At 47.0% G+C, this 26,728-nt stretch overlaps 3 protein-coding genes and 1 long non-coding RNA gene across 4 annotated transcripts in view; 1 reads left to right on the top strand and 3 right to left on the bottom strand.

Annotated features, from left to right (window-relative positions):
* LOC309364694 (uncharacterized protein) overlaps positions 1-9,247 on the bottom strand; it is a 77,015-nt gene extending 67,768 nt beyond the window's left edge. The window contains exon 1 of the mRNA XM_081902468.1: positions 9,160-9,247. Within this exon, the coding sequence (XP_081758594.1) occupies positions 9,160-9,190 (31 nt within the window). The 5' untranslated portion in view covers positions 9,191-9,247. The remainder of the gene's footprint in view (positions 1-9,159) is intronic.
* Positions 1-15,812, top strand: part of LOC309365363 — a 109,591-nt gene extending 93,779 nt beyond the window's left edge. Inside the window, exon 3 of the long non-coding RNA XR_014166055.1 lies at positions 14,861-15,812. This is a non-coding gene — a long non-coding RNA (uncharacterized lncRNA). The remainder of the gene's footprint in view (positions 1-14,860) is intronic.
* Positions 1,768-21,120, bottom strand: LOC309364805 (uncharacterized protein). Its single transcript, XM_081902721.1, has 2 exons — positions 20,826-21,120; positions 1,768-5,120 (listed from the first exon to the last, which is right to left on the bottom strand). The coding sequence occupies exon 2, from the start codon at positions 5,040-5,042 to the stop codon at positions 3,552-3,554; it is 1,491 nt and encodes a 496-aa protein (XP_081758847.1). The 5' UTR covers positions 5,043-5,120; positions 20,826-21,120; the 3' UTR covers positions 1,768-3,551.
* An 891-nt stretch (positions 21,121-22,011) lies between these two features.
* LOC309365181 (uncharacterized protein) overlaps positions 22,012-26,728 on the bottom strand; it is a 46,729-nt gene continuing 42,012 nt past the window's right edge. The window contains exon 2 of the transcript XR_014165929.1: positions 22,012-22,269. The gene's annotated coding sequence lies outside the window, so the exon portion shown is untranslated. The remainder of the gene's footprint in view (positions 22,270-26,728) is intronic.

Raw genomic sequence — 26,728 nt, 5'->3', positions numbered from 1 at the left:
CCCCTGTCGACGGGCCCCAGGGAGGGCGCTTTCCTTACGGGGGGTCTCTTTGTCCTCCCCTCTTATCCCCCCTCTATTCCCCCCCCCTTCTCTCCCTCTTTACCTCTTGGTCCTCCGCCTCCCTGGCTCCAGATTAGTCCGCTTTCCTTGTCGGCAATAGAAAGGGCTGGGGGGGGGGGTTCCTCCACTGACGCCCCTCCTCCCCTCTCCTCGAAACTTCCGGCGCATTTCGCGGCGACACTTCCGGTACTTTTCAGACGCGCGCATCCCTAGAGCTACGTCCGCAGAGCAGCCCCTCCCTGTGTCCGGAGGGGAAGGAGACGGGACGGCGCTGCCTCTGGCCTCCTGCTCTGGGGGCTCCATGGGGACCCGGCCCCCTCCCCCCAACTGCCTCTCCTCCTCACGGGGAGTCTCACGGGGGGCGGCAGGGAGGGGGAGGCTCTCCTTCTGCATGCCAAGCACTCAACCGGGGTCCTTCTGCATGCAGAGCAACTCCTGCATTGCTGAGCTGAGCCCCCCAACAGCCAAGCCCCGATTCAAACACCAGCCCTCCTCCCCCCCCCATTAGAAAACCACCCCCTGGATTCAGAGGCAGTGAGGGATTCCAGACAGACAGAGTCGCCCTTGCTCTGGGATTCCCTTGCCAGCAGGGAGACTTCAAAAGCCCCCCCCCCCATGCCTCCCCCTTCCCTCATTTATCCAGTTTTTCTCTCTCTCCCTGCAATTGTGGCTCTTATGATCCCTGCAGGGTATTAAGTGTTGTTCTAACCTCCCTATTGCAGGTGGAAAGAGGAATGTGGGGCCTGCTTATAATATCTTAGGGTGGCAGGATTAAGATTTGGGACTGGGACTTTCAGAGCCACTTTTCACATGAGATTTCTTCCAACTACTGGAGGAAAGTATGTCTGAGGTTTATGACAGAAATATAATTATTACGGGTGAATTTAATGGAGTAGTATCACTGGACTATGACAGAGCACTGAGGGAAAGTATCTCAGAAGAAGGCAAAATACCAAATACTTTTTTGATATGGTTACAACAATGGATCTACTAGATCAGGGGTTAGCAGACTTTTTCAGCAGGGGGCCAGTCCACTGTCCCTCAGACCTTGTTGGGGGCCAGACTATATTTTGGGGGGAAATGAGCGATTTTGGCCCGCCCACAAAGAGGCCTGAAGATGTTTGGCCTTGTCCCACTTGTTGTCCCAATAGCCCCAGTTGGGCTTCTCCAGCCAGGTGCCAGGGCAGGTTGGAGGCTGCGTTGGCCGGTGAAGAGAGAAGCAGAAGCCCCGGCGGAGCCACGGACGGAGGCAGGGGAACGGGGGCATTGCCAGAGCATTTACCCACCAACTGCTGCTGCTTCCCAACCCGCAAGCGGCTGCTGCGGCTGCTGCAACAAACCGCCTGAACGCCATGGCAGGAATGAAGGAGGGAGGGGGTGACGAAGAAAGCGCGTGAAGAAGTGGCACAGAGAAGGTGCGCAGAAAAGGAAGGAAGGGCGGACTGAGGGAGAGAGAGGAGGAGCAGGAGGAAAACTCAGCAGCAGCCGGCAGCCAGCGTCACCCCCCTTCCCAGCGCCACCCTTCTGAGGCTGGCAGGCGGGTGAGCCGACTCCCCCCATTGATGGCACCCGGTGTGGGACAAGATTGCTCGTCCCTGAGGAGAAAAACGCTGCCGGGTGAGGGAGAGGGAAAGAACGTGCGTGCTGGCAATCCATGCGGTGATTCCCGGACCGTCCGCAGGCTGGATCTAGAAGGCAATCGCGCCTGATCTGGCCCACAGGCCTTAGTTTGCCAACCCAGATGCTTGGAGATTCGGACCCCCATTAGAACAAGAGTAAACATGTTCTTCTGATTCAAAGGATTCTGTGGGAAGAAGAAACATGATCTGGATATTGAAGGAACCTGCCTACAGGATTAAAGACTGTAGAGATCCAGCCAAGAACTATATCAGATCAAAACTCAACATGGATGATAATGAGGGGTGAAAAGAGTTCATGGTATAGATGGAGACTAAATAAGGGTTTATTTGAAAAACACTGAATTACAACATATTCCAATTACGTTAGAGTATCAAAAAATGTTCAAAACATTTGGAAATAGAGGGGAGGATGAAACTATCACTTTTACGAAGGATTTCAACCATAAAGAGAAATGTTTTACCTAAGATACTGTTTTTATTCTAAATGATACCAAGAATAAATAATGCTAGCTTCTTTAACGAATGGCAAAGAGATATTTCATGATTACTCTGGCAGGGGGAAAACACCAAGAATAAAGTATAAAATTTTGGTAGATACTAAAAATAGAGGTGGCTTCGCACTGCTAGATTTTCTACGAGGCTGCCTCTTTGTGTTGGTTAAAAGAATGGATATCGTTGGACAACACACTATTGCTGGATTCTCAGTGGAATCTCGGTTGTAGAACGCTTCAGAAGTCGAATGTTTGGGGATTTCAAATGCCAACAACCCAGAAGTGAATGCTATTTTTGAACGCAATTTATAAATAACATTATATATAGTGGTACCTCAGGATAAGTACTTAATTCGTTCCGGAGGTCCATTCTTAATCTGAAACTGTTCTTAACCTGAAGCACCGCTAATGGGGCCTCCTGCTGCTGCTGCTGCACCGCCGGAGCACAATTTCTGCTCTCATCCTGAAGCAAAGTTCTTAACCTGAAGCACTATTTCTGGGTTAGGGGAGTCTTTAACCTGAAGCGTATTGTAATGGTTCTAGGGGTTGCTCATGCGCAAGCCGGTGCCAACACCTGGCTGGGTTGTCTGAGCGAACCTTTTCTGTCCGGACAGCCACTCACCCGTGGCTGTCTCAATGGCTGGCAGAATCCGTCAGTGGGCATTTCTTAAACTTCTTCCAGCAAAGAAGCTCTTTGACGCCTAGTCTCCTCCTACTCTCCCTGCGTGGAAGCCTTCTGCGCAGGGAGGGTGTGGGCAGCGGAGGACCCGTGCTCTCCCCGCTGGTCCCCGGCAAGGAGTCATGGGACCGCCTCGCCGCTTCCCCCATCTGCCCCCCTTCTCCACTGGTGCTACGCTGATTCTCTTCCCCAGAAGATGGGCTGCCTCTCCCCATCCCGGGAGGCTCTCTGGAATCCCTCTGGAGCTTGCTCTCTCCCCCCGGCACTGATGGCAGTTCCCTGACACGTATGTAACCTGAAGCATATGTAACCCGAGGTACCACTGTATTAATAAAATTATCTATATATAAAGCAATTGAAACACTTCCCACACTCCTTCCATTCAAACCATTTTAGATTTTTCTGTTTGTGGATTGTAGGGTTTCAACTCTTAAAGCTTTTCCTCCTTGCGAGTCCATTGATGTTTTGTAGGAACATCAGGACTGAAGCTCATATACGTAAGTGGTTTTCCCTTTTTGAGTTCGCTGATGTTTGCTAAGGTTTCCACTTCTATTGACGGTCTTTCCACACTCCATACATTTATTTGCTTGTCCCAGAGTGAGTCTGTTGATGTCGTCTAAGTTTCCTGTGTGTGAAATCAGGGTTCCACTCTGAAAGAAACTCTTTCAACTCTCCACACATTTAAATGGTTTCTCCCGTGTGAGTCCGTTGATGTCTTCTAACATTTCCAACATTGGTGAAGCCCTTTCCACACTCCTTACATTTAAATGGTTTCTCCCCTGTGTGAGTTTGATGATGGATACTAAGTGCTGTGCCACCAATAAAGCTCTTTCCACATTCCATGCATTTAAATGGTTTCTCCCCTGTGTGAGTCCATTTATGTTTTCTAAGTGTTCCACTGCGATTGAAGCTCTTTCCGCACTCGGTGCATTTAAATGGTTTCTCCCCAGTGTGAGTTTGATAATGGGTTCTCAGCTCTCTCCTCTCAATAAAACTCTTTCCACATTCCATGCATTTTAATGGTTTTTCCCCTGTGTGAGTCCACTGATGTCTTCTTACATCACCACTCCGACTGAAGCTCTTTCCACACTCCACACATTTATATGGTTTTTCCCCTGTGTGAATTCGATGGTGGATTCTAAGTGTTTGACGATCAGTGAAGTTCTTACCGCACTCCATGCAATTAAATGGTTTCTCCCCTGTGTGAATCCTTTGATGTCTTCTTACTGCTCCATTAGAAGTGAAGCTCTTTCCACACTCCATACATTCAAATGGTTTTTCCCCTGTGTGAGTCCGTTGATGGATTCTAAGTGTTCCACTACAAGTGAAGCTTTTTCCACAATCCATACATTCAAATGGTTTTTCCCCTGTGTGAGTTTGATGATGGATACTAAGTGCTGTACCATCAATAAAGCTCTTTCCACATTCCATGCATTTAAATGGTTTCTCCCCTGTGTGAGTCCGTTGATGTTTTCTTAGTGTTTCACTGTGACTGAATCTCTTTCCACAATCCATACATTTATATAGTTTTTCCCCTGTGTGAGTTTGATGATGGATTCTAAGGCTTCGATTATCAATGAAGCTCCTCCCACACTCCATACATTCAAATGGTTTTTCCCCAGTGTGAGTTTTATGATGAATATTCAGTCTTCTATTCATACTGAAACTCTTTCCACACTCCAAACATTTAAATGGTTTCTCCCCTGTGTGAATCTGTTGATGGATTCTAAGGCTTCCCCTCTGACTGAAGCTCTTTACACATTCCATGCATTTGAATGGTTTCTCGCCCGTGTGTGTCTGTTGATGTTTTCTAAATGTTCCACTATCTGTGAAGCTCTTTCCACACTCCATACATTTATAAGGTTTTTCCCCTGTGTGGGTTCGTTGATGGTTTCTAAGGTGTCCAATCTGACTGAAGCTCTTTCCACACTCCTTACATTTATATGGTTTCTCCCCCGTGTGAGTGTGTTTATGTATACGAAGGTTTGAACTCCAACCAAAGCTTTTTCCACACTCCATGCATTTAAATGGTTTCTCTCCAGTGTGAGTACGTTGATGTTTTCCAAGTGTTCCACTGTCAGTGAAACTCTTCCCACACTCCATACTTTCAAATTGTTTCTCCTCTCTCTTTTCACATTCCATGAATTTATATGGTTTCTTTGTTATTCCCATTGGACATGGCCCTCCAGAATTTTGACTGCCTTCTCCATTGTCTTCTTTCAACAGGGAGGAGCGGGGGGGAAAGGAAACCTAGGAAGAGAACAAAGGAATATTACACACATCAATTAGACCTGCTCTTATTTTGACGTCTCGTACATTCTTTCCTGTCCTCCATATGTTCCAAATTTTTAGCATAGGCAAATGAAATAATGTAAAATAATGGTAATGCATCATCAGCCTTCCATAACCCTTAATTATTCTTAATGAATCAGCATTATCTTAGAATATGTTTGAATTGTGGGCTTTACGTTTGATAAAAAGTGGTTTCTGACAGGAGCGGGAGCTGCTCTATGTTCCATGAACCTGGCCAATATTCATCAGGGTCCTATGTTCATCATGAAGTTCTTCATCCTCTGCACTATAATCCTCCACCCCTTGGGCCACATTTTGTCTCCTTCGACGTCTATATCTTTATTAATCACCTGCACAGTCCCTTTGGCCTCAGGAGGTGCATAGTGACCATTTTGGGAGACCCATATATAAGTCTAGTGACAAGGCTTGGTGCTTGTGGTCAGTTGAAGGAGCGCTCAGTTGGAGAATGTTCTTGGGGCTGGACCTCCCTCTCTCAGCCTTGCATTATTGAATGGAGAGAGCCGGAGATGCAGAAGGAAAGCAGCTGGAACCTGACCGCTGGGAAGGCCAGATTGAGACACCCACCCCAATTATGATTTATAATAATTATATGCCACCAGGTCTCGCACCTGCCTCCTGACACTGGCTTATCTTAGCGGAGATTCCCTGTCCAGGCCTCTCTCACTGTTCTTCCTCCTTTGCCGTGGGTGGCCTAGGGCTTCTGGATATTCTAGCTCTGCTCCAACTGGGAATTACTTAGTAAATTGTTATACCTCTCTTCATTTGAAGATCACAGGATAAAAATATGTGTGACACTGAAAAAGGTGAGTATTAAAGGTGAATAACACTGATTTTGGGAAAGAATAGAAAGAAGATGAAACCCGTGGTGTGTCCACCTGAATGTAATATAATAATAATAATAATAATAATAATAATAATAATAATAATAATATTTCAGTTTCATATTCCCTGGCTGTATTTCTCAGGCATGATTGTGACTCAGAATCTTAGCCACACCTTTTTCTAGATTATCAACTGGATCTCTTTGTAATAGGAGCCAGACATCCCTGGGATTTCATCCAGAGATTCCTTTAGTGTGGGCAGCAGCAGCAGCAGCGGAGGAAGGAAGAAATTAACTTTGGGGACAAACCATTTCCTTCAGAAGGTCTTCCCCAGCAGCCAGCAGGGTTGATAAACTGCTCAGTGGGGGGGGGGGGACTTCCGGGTTAGCGCCATCGGCAATGGCGGAGCTCCTCTGACTTAGAGGAACCCGCTCCGCGAAAATCGGGTCTTGCCGCCGCGGCGAAGGCGGAGACCCTTCAAAAATACTAGGCAGAGGAAGCCTGGGAACGTGGGATTCGGCTGACACCAGGAGCGCCCCCCCTACCCGCAGGGAAAGCCCTTTTGGGGGGCTTCGAAACGACGTGGGGTGAGTGGCATGGTGTTTTGAATCGATTGCTATTTTTACGGAGTGAAGCCGCACAGCCGTTGCCGGAGAGCGCTGACTTTTTCTTGTGGACGATTGGATTTCAAACAACAACCCGTGAGTAGAACGGGAAATTAGGTTTTTAAAACAATTTAATTTGGCAAGGAACGGGGGAAGGTCTAAACAGGAAGTCCACCTCCCTCTTCTGTAAATAGACTGAAGCAAAGAGTTTGTTAACTAAGGTCTTGGAAAGTTCTACGTAAAGGATTAAAACTTCACTGATTGAAACTATTACTTACACTCCCTTTGGAAGCAGAGGAAGCCTGCTGGAGAAGGTAAAATTTAGGAACTGAAGCGTCACGTCTCCAAACCCAGGATAGGTCCGCGAGGAGCCCATCGACGGTGAATAGACAGGTTTGACAGCTGTCAAAGTTGACAGCTAGCTGTTAAGATACAAAGAAAGACTTTGTTTCCATTGTCCGTTTCTGTGTTTAAAAAGAAGGAAAGGTAACTGGAATTGTTATTAATTTACTTTTGAGACTTTTGGGACTGTGCTAGAAGGATTGATAGACTGCTTTCCTCTAGAGGGAGTTTTGGGACATTGTCACAAGAATGCAGCTGGGAAATTAGCCTAAAGATAAAAACTCTGAGAAACTAGCTTTGACCTTGGACATTTCAAGGATGTCGGTGGAGAAAAAAGTTACGCTTGTATTGAATAGGACATTTTATCTGTTGGGAAAGTTGCATGAACAGATAGGTGCCATGGCTACCAACGTTGATATTTTGGGAACAAAAGTGGGCATTAGTAAAGAAGTCGACAAGAATCCGGCACAAGAATCTTTCTCAATTGAACAAATTGAAGTACCAGAGAAGGAGAAAGTTGTTGTTAAAGTGATGCAAGGGGGAGCTTTAACCCTACAGAGACAATTGGAGGATTACAAGTTGAGGCCTTATATGACTAATTAAGAGAAGCCAATTTTTGGAGATGGGAGCCTGGCTTGATTTGGAAAATGAAAAGTGGAGAGATCACCCTATGTGGGGATCAAATGACTTTTGGGATATGAATTTGAGCCAGGAGGGGATCGAAGTTTCTGGGGCCTTTGGACTCGGAAGAAGTGTGAAACAAGATTGGGAATACTTTATGGGCCCTATCTTTAATTATGGAAATCTGGCAGACCTGATAAGAAGGAATATGACTATTGTTGGGTTGGAGCTCCCCCGAGAACTGCTTTTTAATATTAAAGATTATCAAGAAGATTGGCAGATGGGACATGAAAAAGATTTAAGAGCCTCGGATTTAAGATCTCCAAGTTGATGGACGGTTGTAAGCCGATGGAACTGTTGGCAGGGGCCGAGACCGGGGAGGGGAGACGGTGGAAGAAAGTTGAGAGTTTGAGGTGTATATATTGAGAATATTATTTATTTTTTTTTAAAAAGGAAATTGCTTTTGGTGAGAGATGGAGAAATCGTGGAATGGAATTTTTATGACCCTAGGGGAAATGTCTTAAGAGAATAGGTTTAAATATGTCAGTTTTAATGAGAAATAAGATTAAATAAAGTAAAGGTGGATGGCTAAATGGTGAAAGAGAGAATGGAAAATTACAGCATATTAAGATAAATTATTAGGATAAAAATAAAGATGAAGGATTTGCTGAAATATCTATTTGAATTAGAAAACAAAGAGGGGAGGTGTGAGGAGGTCGAGGAGGTGGGTCATGGAAGGAAAATTGTGTAAAGGTTTAACTTGTTTTTTTCTGTTTTCTGTATGTATTTTCTAATTTTTTTTCCTTTTTGTCTGTTTTTCCTTTTTTATTTTTTGCCTTTTTTCTTGGAAATGTCTTGTTTTTTGTATTGTGTTTTCTGTTGTTGTTTTTTGTAGTGTTTTAAAACCTGAATAAATATTATTATTTTTTTAAAAAAATAAGATAAGCTGCTCAGTGGGGATACCTTGGCTTTATAGTGTTAGGGTCTGGATACCAATCATAATCCCTAGGAAATTTGTCCAAAACCCTTAAGATCCAGTTCCACCAACTCCCACGTAACACTGAGCCATTAGAGGAACCTTCTATACTGAGTTGAGGCATCTCTGGCCCTCCAGATGTGGTTGGACTCAAAGTACCACCTGCCCAAGCAAGGATGGCCCAAGGCCAGGGAGGATGGGAGTCTTATCTGGGGGGACACACTTTCTCCCCAGGGATTCCTGCCAGGGGGTTCAAGTCCCAACCCCCCCCGGGGGGCTCCCATTTCTATTGCCTCAAAGGCGCCCTGGGGGGGGCAGGGGAGTTCAGCATCTCTTGACAGCTGAGCATCTCCTTGCGCTGCAAAGGAGCTCTTGCAATGCAAACCCTGTCGGTGCTCCCTCTGCAGGAAGCCCCGTCCGCCCCCCCCCGCCGCATTTCCCATAGTAAAAGGCAGGAAGGCTGATCTGAGGGGGGGGGCGTGCAATGCAATCCCTGCGAAAGGAGGGGCCCCGATCTTCAGCCGGATTGCATGCATCGGGGCCTCTGTTGTTTGGGGGGGTCTCTGCCCCCTTCCCCTCCCTTCGCCCCCTTCCCCGCCCTACAGCTTTACCTCTTTGTCCTCTCTGTCCCTCCACTTCCATCGCTTGCTCTGCTATTCCGATTTCCTTTCTCTGGGGGTCTCCAAGGAGGCGCCCCCTCGGGGGGAGGGGCTCCTTTATCCTAAACCAGCCCCTCCCCCGCTCGCCGGATCCCCAGAAGGGAGGGGGAGGGATCCCCCACTTTCCTTTCTCCCCCCCCGCCCCAAATCCTGCCCCCCCTTCCCAGCTGCCCTGTTTGCAGATTCAGGGGGAGGAAAAGCGCCTCCTTCTCCCCCCCCCCATATATAAATATATTTCTCCCCTCTTTTCCCTCCTCCTCCTCAGAGCTGCTCCTCCTCCGGGAAGGTGGATCAGGCCCCTCCCCTCCCCCCTTGGCCCCTCCCCCTCCAAACCTCCCTGCCTCTCTAGGAAGCAGAGCTCACTGACGGGGGGGGGGCAGGAATGAGTGGCCCCTCCCTCCCAGAAGACACAAATTCTCCTCCTTCCAAACCAGCTCCGTTTTCCTGTTTCTCCTGATAAAGTCCCGGGTTCGATCCCTGGAGGCGGCAGGGAAGGAGACCCCCCCCCCACCTGGGAAAAAACCCTCCGGGGCAGGAAGGGGACATGCCCCCTTTTAATCCCTTGCCGGGAGAGGGGGGTCCGGTCAGTCTCACCCCCATTCCCTGACGGGGGGGGGAGGCAGGGGGTCCCCGTTACAACAGCCCCACAAAGAAGACCGGAGTTGCTACACACTTTTGGGACTTAGAGAGTAACTTAAAAGTAAAGGGACCCCTGACCGTTAGGTCCAGTCATGGCTGACTCTGGGGTTGCAACGCTCATCTCTCTTTACTAGCCTAGGGAGCTGGCGTTTGTCCGCAGACAGTTTTTCCGGGTCATGTGGCCAGCATGACTAAGCCGTTTCTGGCGAACCAGAGCAGCGCACAGAAACGCCATTTACCTTCCGCTGGAGTGGTACCTATTTATCTACTTGCACTTTGACGTGTGGTGCATATCTCCGCCTTCAGACAGAGGGAACCAGGCAGCTTTCTGGGTCGTGGGCCCAACTTTTCATGAGCTGATATTAAATCCCAAAAGAACTACAGCTGCTTGTTACAAAGGGAGGGGGCCAATTCCAGTAGGTTTAACCTGTTGATGACTGTTAATGACTGCAATTGGTATTACAGGAAAAAGCAAGGGGTGAAATGGCTAAAACAGCTTTATCATGTATAATGAGATAAGAATCCAATGTCTCTGTTCAGACCAGGTCTCTCCGTGGTTTTAAGTTTGGTAATAAGTTGCAATTCAGCAACTTTTCTTTCCAGTCTATTTCTGAAATTCCTTTGTAATAAGACAGCTACTTTGAGATCTTGTATAGAATGTCCTGGGAGATTGAAGTGTTCTACTGGTTTCTCTGTCTTGTGATTCCTGGTGTCAGATTTATGTCCCTTTCTGAAATACACTGAGACTATCTTATAACATTATAACACACACGTTCTAACTAAATCCTAATATTTGCAATACCTAAACATTGAGCACCACAGACCTATAATCATCATCATCATCATCATCTCAGTGTCTGGGCTAAATGATGGGGGCAGAGGCATAGAAAGGTCAGGTGGTACCCAGTGCAGAAAATTTCTTGTAACCCCCCCCCACACACACATATTGATTTATTTTTATCCCCCTCCCCCACAAAAATGGTTTTACGTTATTTCATATTTTCTTACAAAGGAATGTGGATTATGGGTCTCAGGTAACAAGTAGGCGACTATGGACAGATACTTGTGTTATTTTATTTTATTTATATTTATTCTTTATTTATTTAATAAAATTTATTTTTAAAAACCTGCCAAGTTGATTTAAAAAACAACAACAAAAACAGCAGAGCAGTAAAATCAAGAAGAATTAACAATCCTACTTTAAAACATTCAAAAGCTAAAATATTAAGATTAAAATTACTTCAACTTCCTAAGCACCTAGGTATACTTGCCTAAAGAAGAATGCTTTTAGCAGGTGCCCGAAAAGAGTCTAGCAAAGGCACGTTTCTTTGTTGCAAGAGGCGGGGAGTTCCAAAGGGCAGGTGCTGCCACAGTAAACAATGCAGTACAGATATTATGTGGGACCTGGAGCTGTGCTTGAAACTACTGAAGGGGAGGTTTTATTTACGGTGATTTCACCATGCTCTGTATTATATGAAAAGGAAAACCTTTATTTAAAAAACAGGACTGCATAGCAGCAATCTAGTCACATCATGATCAATGGGACTTATTCCCGAGCCGATGGTGCGCAAGATGGGCTGCAATCCTATGCACTCCTTGCATCCAACTTGTACCTAAAACTCCGCCCAAGCCTGCACCAGAGAATTGTAGAGCTGGAAGGGACCCTTGAGGGTCATCTAGCCCACCCCCTGGGGCAATGCAGGAATCTCAACTAGACCATCCCTGACCGATGGCCATCCGTCTTCTGTTTCCCCCCACAGCCAGGACACCCAACAACGGAGACTGGAGGTGGGGGGAAAGGTAAATTTTGACAATGGGGCAGATTTGTCAGGCATGCGCAGGAACAGCTTGAAGACTTTACACAGAGAGGAACCCCACAGGGGTTTCCCCACATGTAAAGTAACAGGCAGGGAGCCAGCTCAGATAGAGAAAAAGACATTGCGGGTGGACAGGACACAAGAGTACCAAAGTCGGCCCATTTTAGCCTTTTTGGGATGGTGGGACACCCAACCCAGCTGGCCAATCAGCTGCGAGCAGGGGCGGGGAGAATCTACTTGGCCTAGCCTCCTTTCCTTCATATAGGCGAACTTTCCGGAACCCGGAAAGCCCAGCAGAGGATAGGGCAGTAGGGTGGTTCATGAAAAAACTTTTTTTTAAAAAGATGCCTGCTCCAAAGGTCTTAACTTATTACACTAGGGATTATATGGCTATATACGTGTTATGGGGAAAATTGGGGTTTGGTTTTGACAGCTCCCCAACTCCTTCCAGGTGAAAAGAACAATTCTTGGGGTGCGCTACCTTAAAGCGCTTTCCAACTTTGCTGGAGTCTAGCCCTGCGGACGCTGAATTAATCAGAAAACGCGAGATGGCAGGCAAGCAAAGAGGAAGCAAATCAGTGGCCAGAAGGCCTGATCATTTATTTGTTGCAACAAAGGTCTAGATCTCTAAGAAGAGCAAAAAGAAAATGTCCAGAAGATGACATGAGTTTTTAATAGTTCCCACAACACATTTCTCAGTGGGTCATCAAAACATCATAGGTATGTCCCGGAAGAGGAGTGGTGTTGGGCAGAAATCTGTGATCCAGACATGCCCATGTCAATCACACCTTGTTTCAACATCCATCTAACACAAGGAAAAGAAAATATCCCCCCGTCATCACGGAGGTCCACTTCCCTCACATTTACAGGGTACCAGGCAGAGGGCCTTCTTGGTAGTGGCACCCTCCCTGTGGAACACACGCCCCCATCAGATGTCAAAGAGATGTCTTTTGGAAGACCTCTGAAGGCAGCCCTGTTCAGGAGCAGGGCGGAGATCTCTCAGAAGTGGAGGCTTTGCGCTGAGAGATCCCTGCCTCCACTCCTCCTTGCACACAAGTAGGAGCGGGAGAGGGCAGCCCCGCTGAGGAGTGGCTGGCTGCCTTCAGATGGTGCAGGGGCTCTCAGATGCATCTTCCGGGCTGCCTCCACCTTCCCCAACCCCAGCAACTATTCCGCCTGGCTGCCTTCACGGGGTTGCAGGGGATCTGAGGCGGAGGTGGGGGCTCCTTTAAAATTCTCCCTTGAGGGGAGTGCACAGCCTCAAACCCCTCAACGGAAAGGGTGACGGAGCCTGTCCCTCCCCAGCTCAGCAGCCCCGATCCAGCTCCTCTTCCCGTGCAAGCAGCAAGGCTGCCTAGCGGAGCAGCCCGATCCCATTCCTACTTGCCGCCCGGCCCGCCTTCCCTCACAAGGAAAACAGAAGTATGGCACTCAAAACGGAAGTTATACTCAGAACAGAACATGTTCGGCTTCCGAAAAAAGTTCCAAAACTGGAACACTTGTTTCTCGGTTTGAAGAGTTCAGGTTCCAAGTAGTTTGAGAACTAAGCTGTTCGAAAACTGAGGTACCACTGTATTTATTTTCCCCAATTACAACTGTATTTATCCCCTCCCCCAGCGGTGAAAATGAGAGTACTGTAGGGATCAGATGGGATTACCATGAGGAATTATAAAATATACATCAAGCCATCGTGTCCACGATGAAGACATTGTGTTGACTGGGTTTGATATATTGACGATAATTTCTGATTAAATCCCACAAGATTCTACATTCGTGCCCTTTTCATGCCCTTTCCCCTCTGCTGCCCATTTCTCTCTTGCCTGAAAACTCACGTACACAGCCCAGTTGCTTCTTGCTTCGCCAGGCAGGCCTCCTGGGCCATAAAGAGAGTGGGCAAGCTTCTTTGAAGTAGGTGTCTATATGGTAATCTTAGGATGTTAATCTTAGGGCCAGGAAACAGATCTCACATGAAGGGGATAATGATCCGCTGTCCTCCTGGCCACCCTCCTTTTTATGACCTGCGGGGTTGCCAGATGCTCTTCTTTGTAGTTCTGTTCTTTGTTTACCCCAGAAATATTTGTGCTTAATTAGTTTTAGTAGTTTAACTTTCTCCCCACCTGGGTTTCTTGAAATGCTCAGAAGAAATCTGATTAGTTCTTGGGAACACTCTGTAAAAAGTTCTTTTGTGAATAAAATGGCCTGGGCCGGGCTGTGGGAATCGGACAAGCACAGAGAGACACGATTATACGCACCCTTCCCAGAGTCTTGCTGGTCCAAGTCTCTGTGTATATTCTTTTTAATCAGAGTTGAATCCTTCCTTTACTTTGCGAACGGAACAAGTACCACCTAAGCATTTTTTTTAAAGAAAAAAAGCACTGAGTTATACCATAACATTACAGATCAATGGAAAGACAATTTAATGAAGAATGTAAGGCAATAACTTTTATGAAGGATTATTTATTACAACAGTAGCCATAAAGAAGAAATGTGAAACAAACAGAAAAAGATTAAATATACAGGTAGAATTGCCGCGTTATAGTAATAATAACAATTTAGTATTTATACCCTGCCCATCTGGCTGGGCCACTCTAGGCGGCTTCCAACAAAGTATTACATTACAATAATGCATAAAACATTAAAAGCTTCCCTAAACAGGGCTGGTTTCAGATGTCTTCTAAAAGTCTGGTGGTAGTTGTTCTCTTTGACATCTGGTGGGAGAGTGTTCCACAGGGCGGGAGCCACCACCAAGAAGGCCCTCTGCCTGGTTCCCTGTAACTTGGCTTCTTGCAGTGAGGGAACCGCCAGAAGGCCCTTGGCGCTGGACCTTGGTGTCTGGACAGAACGATGAGGGTGGAGACGCTCCTTCAGGTATACTGGACCAAGGCCATTTAGGGCTTTAAAGTTCAGCACCAACGCTTTGAATTGTGCTCGGAAACGTACTGGGAGCCAATGTAGGCCTTTCAACACCGATGTTCTGTGGTCTCGGCGGCCGCTTCCAGTCACCAGTCTAGCTGCCGCATTCTGCATTAGTTGTAGTTTCCAGGTCACCTTCAAAGGTAGCCCCACACAGAGTGCATTGCAATAGGTGGCACATTGTGATGAAAAAGTGGGTTTTGTGTTGCAGTTTGGGTACTTGGTCTGGAAAAGGTTTGCCATCACTGCCCTCGGATCATGTCCAGTTGCAAAGGTGAACGGAGGCTTTCCACCCTCAGGCCAAGAGGTGGCTCCTGCCTTGGGGCAGCAGGTGGATTTGGAGGAAGCTGACCCTTAGCACTCTGGGTTGAGGACCTGCCTGAACCTCCTTCCCCATTATACTCATCCTTACAGTTTCATTTTGGGGATAGCATTCTACACACACTTGTGTCACCATAGTTCCCGCCCCCCAGCACATTGCTTTGAGATGCTCTGGTACGGCCCCTTCTTCACTGTGCCCCCTTCCCTCCTCATGCAAGACCACCAGTCTCAGCTCCACTTTGAGCAGCTCTCCATTCCCAAATACAAGCATTTCCAACTCCCTCCACCAAACACCAACACCAGCTCACTCTCAGTCCACCCTCATTCAGCAGCAACACGACTGATTCATATTAAATATTATATTATGCTTACTATTGTGAAATGTGACCTTCATTACTTTAAATAAATGCCCAGACCACATTACATACAAACAACAGAAGCTCACATACGCTGCATGCAATTAAGACTGATTTCCTGTTATTGATGTCAAAGAAAGTGTCGACTCGGAGAGAAAAAGGTTCCACAGTCTAAAAGGTGTTGCATAATAACCAAATCAGGATCCACACTCCTTTTATTCAAACCCTTTCTCTTCTTTCAGTTAATTGATAGCATGTAGGTGTTTCCACTCTTACAGCTCTTACCCCTCGGAGTCTTTTGATGGTTTGTAAGACTTCCACTACAACTGAACCTCTGTCCACTTCCCTAGGACTTATATTGTTGCTCCCCTGTATGAGTTTGTTGATGTTTTGTAAGAATTCCACTTGTACTGAAGCTCCTTCCACACTCCATGCATTGAAATGGTTTCTACCCTGTGTGAGTTTGTTGATGTTTTCTAAGATGTCCGCTATCAGTGAAGCTCTTTCCACACTCCATGCATTGAAATGGTTTCTCCCCTGTGTGAGTCCGTTGATGAATTCTAAGGTTTCCACTCTGACTGAAGCTCTTTCCACACTCCATGCATTTAAATGGTTTCTCCCCCGTGTGACTCCGTTGATGAATTCTAAGGTGTCCACTCTGACTGAAGCTCTTTCCACACTCCATACATTTAAAAGGTTTCTCCCCAGTGTGACTCCGTTGATGAAGTCTAAGGTGTCCACTCCCACTGAAGCTCTTTCCACACTCCATACATTTAAAAGGTTTCTCCCCAGTGTGACTCCGTTGATGAAGTCTAAGGTGTCCACTCTGACTGAAGCTCTTTCCACACTCCATGCATTTATATGATTTCTCCCCTGTGTGAGTCCGTTGATGAATTCTAAGGTGTCCACTTCTATTGAAGCTCTTTCCACACTCCATGCATTGAAATGGTTTCTCCCCTGTGTGAGTCCGTTGATGAATTCTAAGTTTTCTACTCTCAGTGAAGCTCTTTCCACCATCCATGCATTTAAATGATTTCTCCCCTGTGTGACTCCGTTGATGAATTCTAAGGTTTCCACTCTGACTGAAGCTCTTTCCACACTCCATGCATTTAAATGATTTCTCCCCTGTGTGACTCCGTTGATGAATTCTAAGGTGTCCACTCTGACTGAAGCTCTTTCCACACTCCATGCATTTAAATGGTTTCTCCCCCGTGTGAGTCCGTTGATGAATTCTAAGGTCTCCACTCTGACTGAAGCTCTTTCCACACTCCATACATTCAAATGGTTTCTCCCCTGTGTGAGTCCGTTGATGAATTTTAAGGTGTCCATTCCCACTGAAGCTCTTTCCACACTCCATACATTTGAAAGGTTTCTCCCCAGTGTGAGTCCGGAGATGAATTCTAAGGTGTCCACTCTGACTGAAGCTCCTTCCACACTCCATGCATTTAAATGGTTTCTCCCCAGTGTGAGTCCGTAGATGAATTCTAAGTTTTCCACTCTGACTGAAGCTCTTTCCACACTCCATGCATTTAAATGGTTTCTCCCCAGTGTGAGTCCGTTGATGTTTTCTAAGTTTTCCACTGTCAGTGAAGCTCTTTCCACACTCCATACTTTCAAATTGTTTATGTTCTATCTTTTCACACTCCATGTATTTAAATGGTTTCTTCGTTAGTTCCATTGGACATGGCCCACCAGAATTCTGACTGCCTTCTCCATTGTCTTCTTTTGATGGGGTGGGGAGAAAATCCTATTTGTTTTCTAGGAAGAGAACAAAGTACTATTACAATTAGCACCTGCTCTTATTTTAACGTCTTTTACAATCTCTCCTGTCCTCCATATGTTCCAAATTTTTAGGAAAGGCAAATGAAATAATGTAAAATAATGGTCATGCATCATCAGCCTTTTATAACCCTTAATTAAGCATTAATGAAGCAGTATTATCTTAGAATACGGTTGAACTGTGGGCTTTACGTTTGATAAAAAGTGGTTTCTCACAGGAAAGGGAGCTGCTCTATGTTCCATGAACCTGGCCAATATTAATCAGGATCCTAAATTCATCATGAAGTTCTTCATCCGCTGCACTATAATCCTCCACCCCTTGGGCCGCATTTTGTCCCCTTCGACCTCTAGATCTTCATTCATCACCTGCACATTCCCTTTGGCCTCAGGAGGTCCATACTGACCATTTTGGGAGGCCCATATATAAGTCTAGTGGCAAGGCTTGGTGCTTGTGGTCAGTTGAAGGAGTGCTCAGTTGGAGAATGTTCTTGGGGTTGGACCTCCATCTCTCAGCCTTGCATTATTGAATGGAGAGAGCTGGAGATGCAAAAGGAAAGCAGCTGGAGCCTGACTGCTGGAAAGGCCAGATTGAGACACTCACCCCAATTATGATTTATAATAATTATATGCCGCCAGGTCTCGCACCCGCCTCCTGACACTGGCTTATCTTAGCGGAGATTCCCTGTCCAGGCCTCTCTCACTGTTCTTCCTCCTTTGCCGTGGGTGGCCAAGGGCTTCTGGATATTCTAGCTCTGCTCCAACTGGGAATTATTTATTAAATTTGTATACCTCTCTTCAACTGAAGATCACAAGATAAAAATATGTGTGACACTGAAAAAGGTATTAAAGGTGAATAACACTGATTGTTGGAAAGAAAAGAAAGAAGATGAAATCCGTGGTATGTCCTCCTGAAAGTAATATAATAATTAATAATAATAATAATAATAATGATAATAATAATAATAGCAATAACAACAATAAAGTGTAAAGAAGAAACCAATCTTCAAATCAGTTTCATATTCCCTGGCTGTATTTCTCAGCCATGATTGTGACTCAGAATCTTAGCCACACTTTTTTCTAGAATATCAACTGGATCTCTTTGTAATAGGAGCCAGGTCTTCCGGGGTGGCGCCTTCGGCAATGGCTGCCTCCCTCTGAACTGGAGGGACTAGCTCCGCGCGAAACGGGTCGTATCCGCTACGGCGAAGAGGGGACCTTTTAAAAAATCACAGGTGGACAAAGCCTGTGACCATGGGACTCGGCGGGCACATTTAGCGCCCCCCAACCCGCAAAGGAACCCATTAACGGGCTCCGAAGCGAAGAGGGGGAGGTGGCGCGGTGCTGTGAGTCTACTGCTTTTTCCGTGGAGTGAAGCCACATTGTCGTTGCCGGAGAGCGCTGCCTTTTTCCTGGACAATTTGGCATCTAAAGAATCACCCCTGAGTACTTAAAATTCGAACAACTGGATCTTAAATAAGGACTGGCCAGTAGAGAAGAATTGGACTCAAAATTTATTTCAATTCGGTACTGAAACGGGAAGGTCTATACAGGAAGTCAGCTTTCTGTTTCTTTGTAGTCAGAACAAAGCAAAGACAACGTAAACTAGAGCTCAGAAAATTACCTTTAAAGGATTGACTTTCATCATTTAAAATTGTGGAACCCCCCTTCGGTGGCAGGAAAAGAAGGGGGATTCTTTCTGGGACTGTTTAAACCTGTAGAAGTGAGTTTAAAGTAAAGTAACTTTCCACCGTCCTGATCCTGCAGTGGAGTGTCAGGACTGACGTTTGAAGCTCATTGACCAGAGACAAATGTTTTTGACATTAAAAGAAAAGTAACATAGGGATTCCATTGTTTCCTTTCGCATTTTAAAGGAACAAATATTGATTGAATATCTTAAAAAAGAAACTTTGTTGCTATTGTTCTTAATAAAAGAAAGAAGAAACAGACGTTTTCCCCCTAGAGGGAGACTGTGAAATTGTAACCAACTTCAGGAGCTTGCAGCTGTTACAGATTACAATCGTGGGAAAGGACTTGTGACCTTGTAGAACAATGTCTCCAGATGCGCGTTTGGGCGCTCTCTGCAAAATAAATGCCCTACTGGACCAGTTAGGACAGAAGATTGATATGGTGACTAATGCGGTTAGAAACTTTGAACAGGCAATAGGAAAGTACGCGGAGCCTACCCAGGAACTCAATTTGATTTATATCAAATCCACTCTGATTGCAATCTATCACAATGTCTGAAATAAGGATGTGTATCTGAAGAAGTGTGCATGCACACGAAAGCTCATACCTAGAACTACCTTGATTGGTCTTTAAGGTGCTACTGGAAGGAATTTTTTGTTTTGAAATAAGGATGGAGCTATACAGAGGCGAACAGGACAATGCCCTGGCAGCTGCTACTACTTAGGGGTCTGAAACGGATAAATGAAAATATTATCAATCATCACACACTCAGTTTCATCAGCAGGGAAGCCAAGATGCATCCTAGCAGGACTTTTGGGTTTGCGCTAGGCTATAATTGGTGGTATTCAGGACAATCCAAAGTATGGAGATAAGTCGTAGTGAATACAGATGATCTAGGACAGCCAAGACCCTCAGCAGGGAGGCTGCGTGATGGGGGTGGGGGTCAGGGGTGCTGGAAGGGGAGGCGTCTCTGTCGAGGCTCCTCTCCCTTCCTTTAACCCTTCCATGGACTCCCTCTCTCCGTTTCCCCACCCAAAAGGGACCCAGCCAGGCGCCCCACGACCCCAGGGATTCCTGGGGACAAACTGGTAAAATCAGCAATGGTACACTGGGTCAGAAATATAGGTCATGATTAGAGCTGGGTGATATATTGCCCAAGACTTCCTTGAAGTTTACATCGTGATAATTGTTTCCTAATACTGAGCTGGCAATATATTACGAATCACAATGTGTGCAAGGGCTAGGCAGCACCTGCTTTTCAACATTGCGATAACTTACCAGCCAAACGCTGTAATGTTAGTAGCAGCTAAACCTCACAATATCACCTGCTAAATATTGCAGGGCTATTAGCAGATAAAAATCATAATGTTATCATTACCAAAACTCACAATATCACTTGTGGTTTATTACCAGCTAAACCTCCAATATCACCTGCTAAACGTTGCCATGTTATCAGCAGCTAAACATTTAAATCAGCCACAAGGTCTGAAATAGGGGTGGAACTGTACAGAGGAGAGCAGCACAATGTCCTTGCAATTGCTACTACTTAGGGGTCTAAAATGGGTAAAAGACAATATTATCAATCATCATCTCAGTGGGACTTTTGGGCTTGGCTAACAAATGGTGGTATTCAGGACAATCCTGTATGGCAATGATGATCTGGGACTGCCAGCAGGGAGGCTGGGAAATAAGATGTGATGGAAGGGGAGGGGTCTCTGTCGAGGCTCCTCCCCTTCCATTAACCCTTCCATGGGCTCCCTCTCTCCCTTTCCCCAGCCAGGCGCCCCACGACCCAAGGGAGAATGGGGGGCCTCAGCCCCACCCCTGCTTGGGGTCCTCTTTCCCGCCCAGGCGTCCCGGGGGGGGCAGGGCAGCTGAGCATCTCTCGGCCCCCCAGGAAAGAGAAAGGGGAGTCTGGCGGTGCTGCTGCTGCCCAGGAGATCTTGCCAGGTGTAGATCCCTGCAGGTGTTGGGTCCCCCCTTCCCCCCTGGGTCGGGGCCTGGATCGGGGCCCCTGTCGACGGGCCCCAGGGAGGGCGCTTTCCTTACGGGGGGTCTCCCCTTATCCCCCCTCCTCCCCTATTTTCCCCCTCCTCTCCCTCTTTACCTCTTGGTCCTCCGCCTCCCTGGCTCCAGATTAGTCCGCTTTCCTTGTCTGCAATAGAAAGGGGGGCGACGGGGGGAGGGCTCTTCAGCGACGCCCCTCCTCCTTTTCCGATCTAGAAACTTCCGGCGCATTTCGCAGCGACACTTCCGGTTCCTTTTGGGATTCGCTTGCCCCTAGAGCTACATCCGCAGAGCAGCCCCTCCCTGTGTTGGGATGGGAAGAGGACGGGACGGCGCTGCCTCTGGGGGCTCCATGGGGACCTGGCCCCCCTCCTTCCTCCTCCCCACAGCAGGGGAGGGAAGAGGATGAATGAGAAGGAGGGAAGGGCTGCCCCTCCCCCTGTGGGTCAGGAGAGTGGGGGAGGGGCGGACCCAGGGAAGCCAGGGGGTTCCTCCCCTCCCCCGCCCAGGTTTCCCTTGCAAGGTCCTCTGTGAAGCTCAGAGATGGACCCAGCCTCTGGGGGTGGGAAGAGACATGGGGCTGCCTGCTGAGAGAGAAGGGGCGCTTCCTTTCCTCTCCCCCCTCCTCCCCACAGGCCCTCCTGCGCCCAGAGACCCCCTTGGCCCGGCTGCCCCCTCGCCAGGCAGGGAGAGGGTGGGGTCCCCTTCCGCCATGAGAGGAATGCAATGGGGTTGTGGTGGGGGGGGAGAGAGACCCCTTTCTGCTCCCCTCACAAGAGGGTCCCCGTTGTGTCTCTGAGGGACAAGAGAGGAGGCGCCCCTCCCCCCGCTGCTTCTTTCCCTCAGCGACTCCGAGGGCAACGACTTTTCCCGCCTTTTCCCAACTTCCCGCCCTTCGAAATCTGAGCCTCGCCTCAGTTTCAGGCGCCAAGGAGGCAGATTCCCCGGGGTCCCTCATTTATTAGTGGATTTCTTCTCATTCGCCCTGATTTCTGCTCAGATATCTTGCTTTTGGAGCTTCTCTCTGCTTCTTTAGAAAGAAGGCTGTATAAAACCCTCCTCACCACTGCCTGCATCCCATACAGTATGTAAAAGTCTGATTTCTTCCCATTTGCTGTGTATAATTCTTCCTCCAGGACTGTTCTTCCTTCCTGCCAATGTCACTTCCAAACTAATATTTCTTCCCTCACTGTCCTTAAATAGCTGCTTGGAGTCTAGTTTGGGCCCTGCATAAAAAACCTCCTCTCTTTTTTCCTTTCAGCTGTAGGTACTGTAGCAGGAACCCCCCCCCCCACCCCAATCATTCTGTTTGTACAAACTTCACACACACTCACACTCACACACTACATACGCCACATTTCTGTTATAAATTCATAGAAAAAAAATCAACCATACATCGGATTTGCACTGTTCCATTTTTATTTTACTCCATGAAGGAAGGACTACAAAATGGGGAAGGTTTGATACAGGGCAGCCATAATCCCTTCACTATCCCAGCACATCCACAGGAGCCCTGCCCAGTTGCTATGCCAACCCTGATGGTCCTAGACAGAAGACAATCAAGATCACAAAGAACTTGCATATGGGAGTGGATTCAGCATGGACTGAAACAAAGGACACTGATCAGATCTTCCCTCTGGGGGCAGGAAACTGCAAACTCCCCTTTGTCTCCTGGAAGTGACTCATGGGGAGGGGGGAAAGGGGGAACCAGCCAGGTGACAAGACACTCAGGTTACCACCAACTCCTCCCTCAACCCCTCCTTTCTGTAATGTATGCATGATGTTTCTGGGGGTGGGCTTGACCTAGGGGATGGGAATTTCAAAAGTTTTTATAAGGTCTTGCACACCATTATTCTGGGTCTTTCCTCTCACCTGCAAGTGAGGGGAGCACCCTGTTGCGACAGTCTTTCTTCAATAAAGGCCAAGCCTACAGGCTGCTGATTTACTCCAATTTACTCTGGTTGGTGTCTTTAATTTTTGTCCAAGGGAGCCCTCGGATTTGATACGGAAGGAGAGGGGGGGTACCTTTCCTCACCCCTTCTCCCCCTCAAAGGGGGCCCGAGGCGATGACCTCGACGGCGCCCCACTTCTGAAACCCCCTACACTGTTACACAAGCACCACACTATACCCCTTGACTCTAAAATGATACTCTTTATTCTTCATACGGGCGAAATAAGCCCATCTTTCCTAAGCCTTCCTTTTGCCCTATTTTTAACATGAGTCGACCGTGTCAAACTGTGTCCGCCATTCACTATAATGGCCGCGTCTCAGCCAATCAGGACCATGCATTCCTCTGCAGCAGCTAGCTCAGGGAGCTCTTGCACGCCTCATTTAACCTCCTGACAAGGTGCTGACGGCTCCCTGCTGCGAGAACAATGGAACCGGAACCAGCGACCTTGTAAAACTGTCAAACCCTTGTTACAATGTATCCATTTGTTTCCGTTTTCAATATACAATATCAACTTGACCGGCAAGGGGACCGAAAGCTTTGGAAATTGATATAAAATCAACCGAAGCTCCGATTTTCTTCATTTTGACGCCGTTCTGCTCTGTTTCCTCTCGACTCCATGTTGTTGGCCCCACTTCCATAATCCCCTGAGCGACAAGTCACGTACTCAGGAAGACCCTAATCCGGTCGGATCGTTCTGCCAAACCCTTCCTCCGGGCAATGCCAGGTGACAGACGATGTATATCTGCTCCATTGTCTCGCCATCACCTGTACTCAGGAAATGCTTATCCATGTTTATCTATGCATATCCCTTACTCTGCATATCTCCCCCCTCCCTTCCTGAAATGTTAATGTGTGTAACCCCGCCTGTTTGTAACGTATTCATGACGTCTTTCATGTAACCCAACCTTCCCAAAATGTATTCGTGACGTTTTCCTGCACTGTATTCTGGGACTTGGAGGGAACTTTTAAAAGTTTATGTCGCCCCATTCTCGGGGTTCAATCTCGTCTTGAACCTGTTGGCCAATAAACTCGGATCTCCGCATCTTGCTCCGTCTCCGGCTGAACTCATTTCTTCCGCTAGGACCCGCGGACTTAGTCCGATGAACTGGGTGGCAGGGCAACTCCGCACCCGGATTTTACCGTAACAGATTTTTCTGGTAACAGTACAAATTCATGGCCAAAAGCCTTATTGATACACAATCTTCCATCCGATGCCTGCTTACTCGGAAGTAAGTCCTACTCTGCTCCCATGTGCGGAGCCAGCAGTTCAGGCAGTTCTGCTAGCAGGAGGCCAAAGGACCCGGAGTGGTTTGCAACCAGGGTGGTTTCCAAATGCTGCCCTTTTTGATACGTTTCCATTTATTCTTTTGCGTGGGGACTGGCCAGATTGAAACCGCCCCCCCCATTCAAAAGAAAGACTAGCAAAAGTTTTCAAAGGCGGAATTTCCAAAAGAAGGCACTTTGTCCTGAATTTAAGACAAGTTGGGCGAAAAATCATGGGCTTTTTTGGCGTTTATTTGGGGCCTTGTCTTAAAAAAAGCTCTACAGTTTTGGGGTTCTCCTGGTTTTTACTTTTTGAAATATGGCAACCCTAATTATTCTGGTCTCTGCTTGAACTGAAACTTCTTTTTAGAGCACAGCCGGTAGAGCATGAGACTCTGAATCTATGGGTCGGGGGTTTGAGCCCCACCTTGGGCAGAATACCTTAATTCCAGGGGGTTGGGCTAGATGACCCTTGTGGTCCCTTCCAACTCTGCAATTCTAGGATTCTACCATGTGTAGAGGAAAGATCGCCCTCTTGTGGGCAATGGAGGAATGATGTAATGTTGGCTGTGGGAACTGATCTTGAGTGTTGCATTGTCACACACATGCAACACCACAACAGTCCTGTGAAAGGAGGGGGTGTGCATTTCTGCAGGCTGATGTCCATCCATCCAGCTGCCCAGGCCCCAGCACCTCTCCCTAAGAGTGAAGGGTCCCAGTCTGGAAATCCCCCCTTCCTGCTGGAGATGAGGCAGTGAGGGATTCCAGACAGACAGAGGCGCCCTTGCTCTGGAATTCCCTTGCCAGCAGGGAGACTTCAAAAGCCCCCCCCCCCATGCTTCCCCCTTCCCTCATTTAGTATGGAGACTTTTCATCTTGTGGTTGGGTCGTTTTAAATCCAGTTTTTCTCTCTCTCCCTGCAATTTTAATACTGTTGTTGGTTTCCTTGTTTAAATTATTCTGTTTACTAGTGATATTTCACATAGTGTTTGTGAATGCAAAGCAATTGTGGCTCTTGGGTAGAAATCTGTGATCTAGACATGGCCTAGTTAATCACACCTTGTTTCAACATCCATCTAACACAAGGAAAAGAAAATCCCCCCATCATTTAGCCCGGACACTGAGGTCCACTTCCGAGGGTCTTCTGGCAGTTCCCTCATAATTACAGGGAACCAGGCAGAGGGCCTTCTTGGTAGTGGCGCCCTCCCTGTGGAACACACGCCCCCATAATAATTTATTAGTAATAATTATTATTATTATCATCATCATCATCAGATGTCAAAGAGAGAAAGTAACTTTTGGAAGACCTCTGAAGGCCTTCAGGGAAGTTCTTAATGTTTGACATTTTACATGTTCCTTTGTCATAGAACCAAGCTGGCACCATCCATTGGTTCTGGCAGGGTTCCAGTTCATGGTCAACAAGATTAAACAGATGCACGTTGGGCTGATGAGGAGGAGGTGAGGGACCAGGAGTGAGACCTTGGGGTCATGTTAGGTAACTTTGGGAAATTGTTGACCCTGTGTGCACTGGCTCAGGAAACTGCAAATCTCACGCTGGGGATGTTTAGGGAACCGATTGAAAATACACCTGCCACTCTCCTAATGGTTGTAGTGCAGATCTTGTTGGCATGCAGAGGGTCGCAAGGCCAGCTGGCTAGCCCCAGGTGGGTCATCTCCTTCCAGCCGTCCTGCTGCGAAGACCCATCAGCCTCTGCTCCGATGTAAATCAGTGACCCAGGCTTCAAAGCCAGGGCACACTATATCAGTAGAGCGAACTGCGGACACAGAATAGGCGTGAGGCTTGTGGAAGCATACTACAACTACGGATTTATTAATCATAAATCAGGACAAAGAAACATTCCGTCTCTCTCTTTGTATTCTCAGAGAGACAGAGAAAAGCAAAAGCTATATGCAGAACGGAAGTTCCCAGCATATTGTGATGGAATGTAAACCGAAATGTGACACATAACAAACCCATATCTGCTCCTTAAGGGAGAATGGAAATTCTCAACAGACCTATGGTGTGAACACATTTGGAGTACTGTGCACAGTTCAGTATCTGGGACCTTTCAGTTTGGAGAGAAGACGAGGAAGGGAATGCCAGGGAATGCCCCTTTTATTTCTCCTGCCACCAAATATATCTATACACATTATATCTGACATAATGTATCTATAAATCAAAAGAATAGATCAGGGCTTCAAGATTACCTTCGGCATATAAGTAGGTGCTTTCAATCTTTCTGTGTCTTCATGGTTCCACTATTGCAATTATAACAATGGGAGTTATGCTGCTGTTCCTATAATATTAATCTAATTCTGCTTCCAAAGCAACACCACCAGTCTCAGCTCCACTTTGAGCAACTCTCCATTCCCAGATACAAACATTTCCAACTCCCTCCACCAAACACCAAAACCAGCTCACTCTCAGTCCATCCTCATTCAGAAGCAACACTACAGATTCACATTAAATATTATATTATGCTTACTATTGTGAAATGTTACCTTCATTATTTAAATACATGTCTAGACAGCATTTGTTATTGTTAAGTCGTGTCCGACGCTTCGTGACCCCCTGGACCAGAGCACGCCAGGCACTCCTGTCTTCCACTGCCTCCCGCAGTTTGGTCAGACTCATGTTTGTAGCTTCGAGAACACTGTCCAACCATCTTGTCCTCTGTCGTCCCCTTCTCCTTGTGCCCTCCATCTTTCCCAACATCAGGGTCTTTTCCAGGGAGTCTTCTCTTCTCATGAGGTGGCCAAAGTCTTGGAGCCTCAGCTTCAGGCTTTA

Source organism: Podarcis melisellensis (assembly GCF_964234715.1).
Source record: "Podarcis melisellensis genome assembly, chromosome: 2".
Taxonomy (NCBI): domain Eukaryota; kingdom Metazoa; phylum Chordata; class Lepidosauria; order Squamata; family Lacertidae; genus Podarcis; species Podarcis melisellensis.
The sequence above is the reverse complement of the archived record's forward strand: the minus strand, read 5'-3'. Positions and strand labels throughout refer to the sequence as shown.

What these genes read in the sequence shown, in the direction of transcription:
- LOC309364805 (XM_081902721.1), bottom strand. Translation starts at nt 5,042, where the DNA reads ATGGGAATAACAAAGAAACCATATAAATTCATGGAATGTGAAAAGAGA.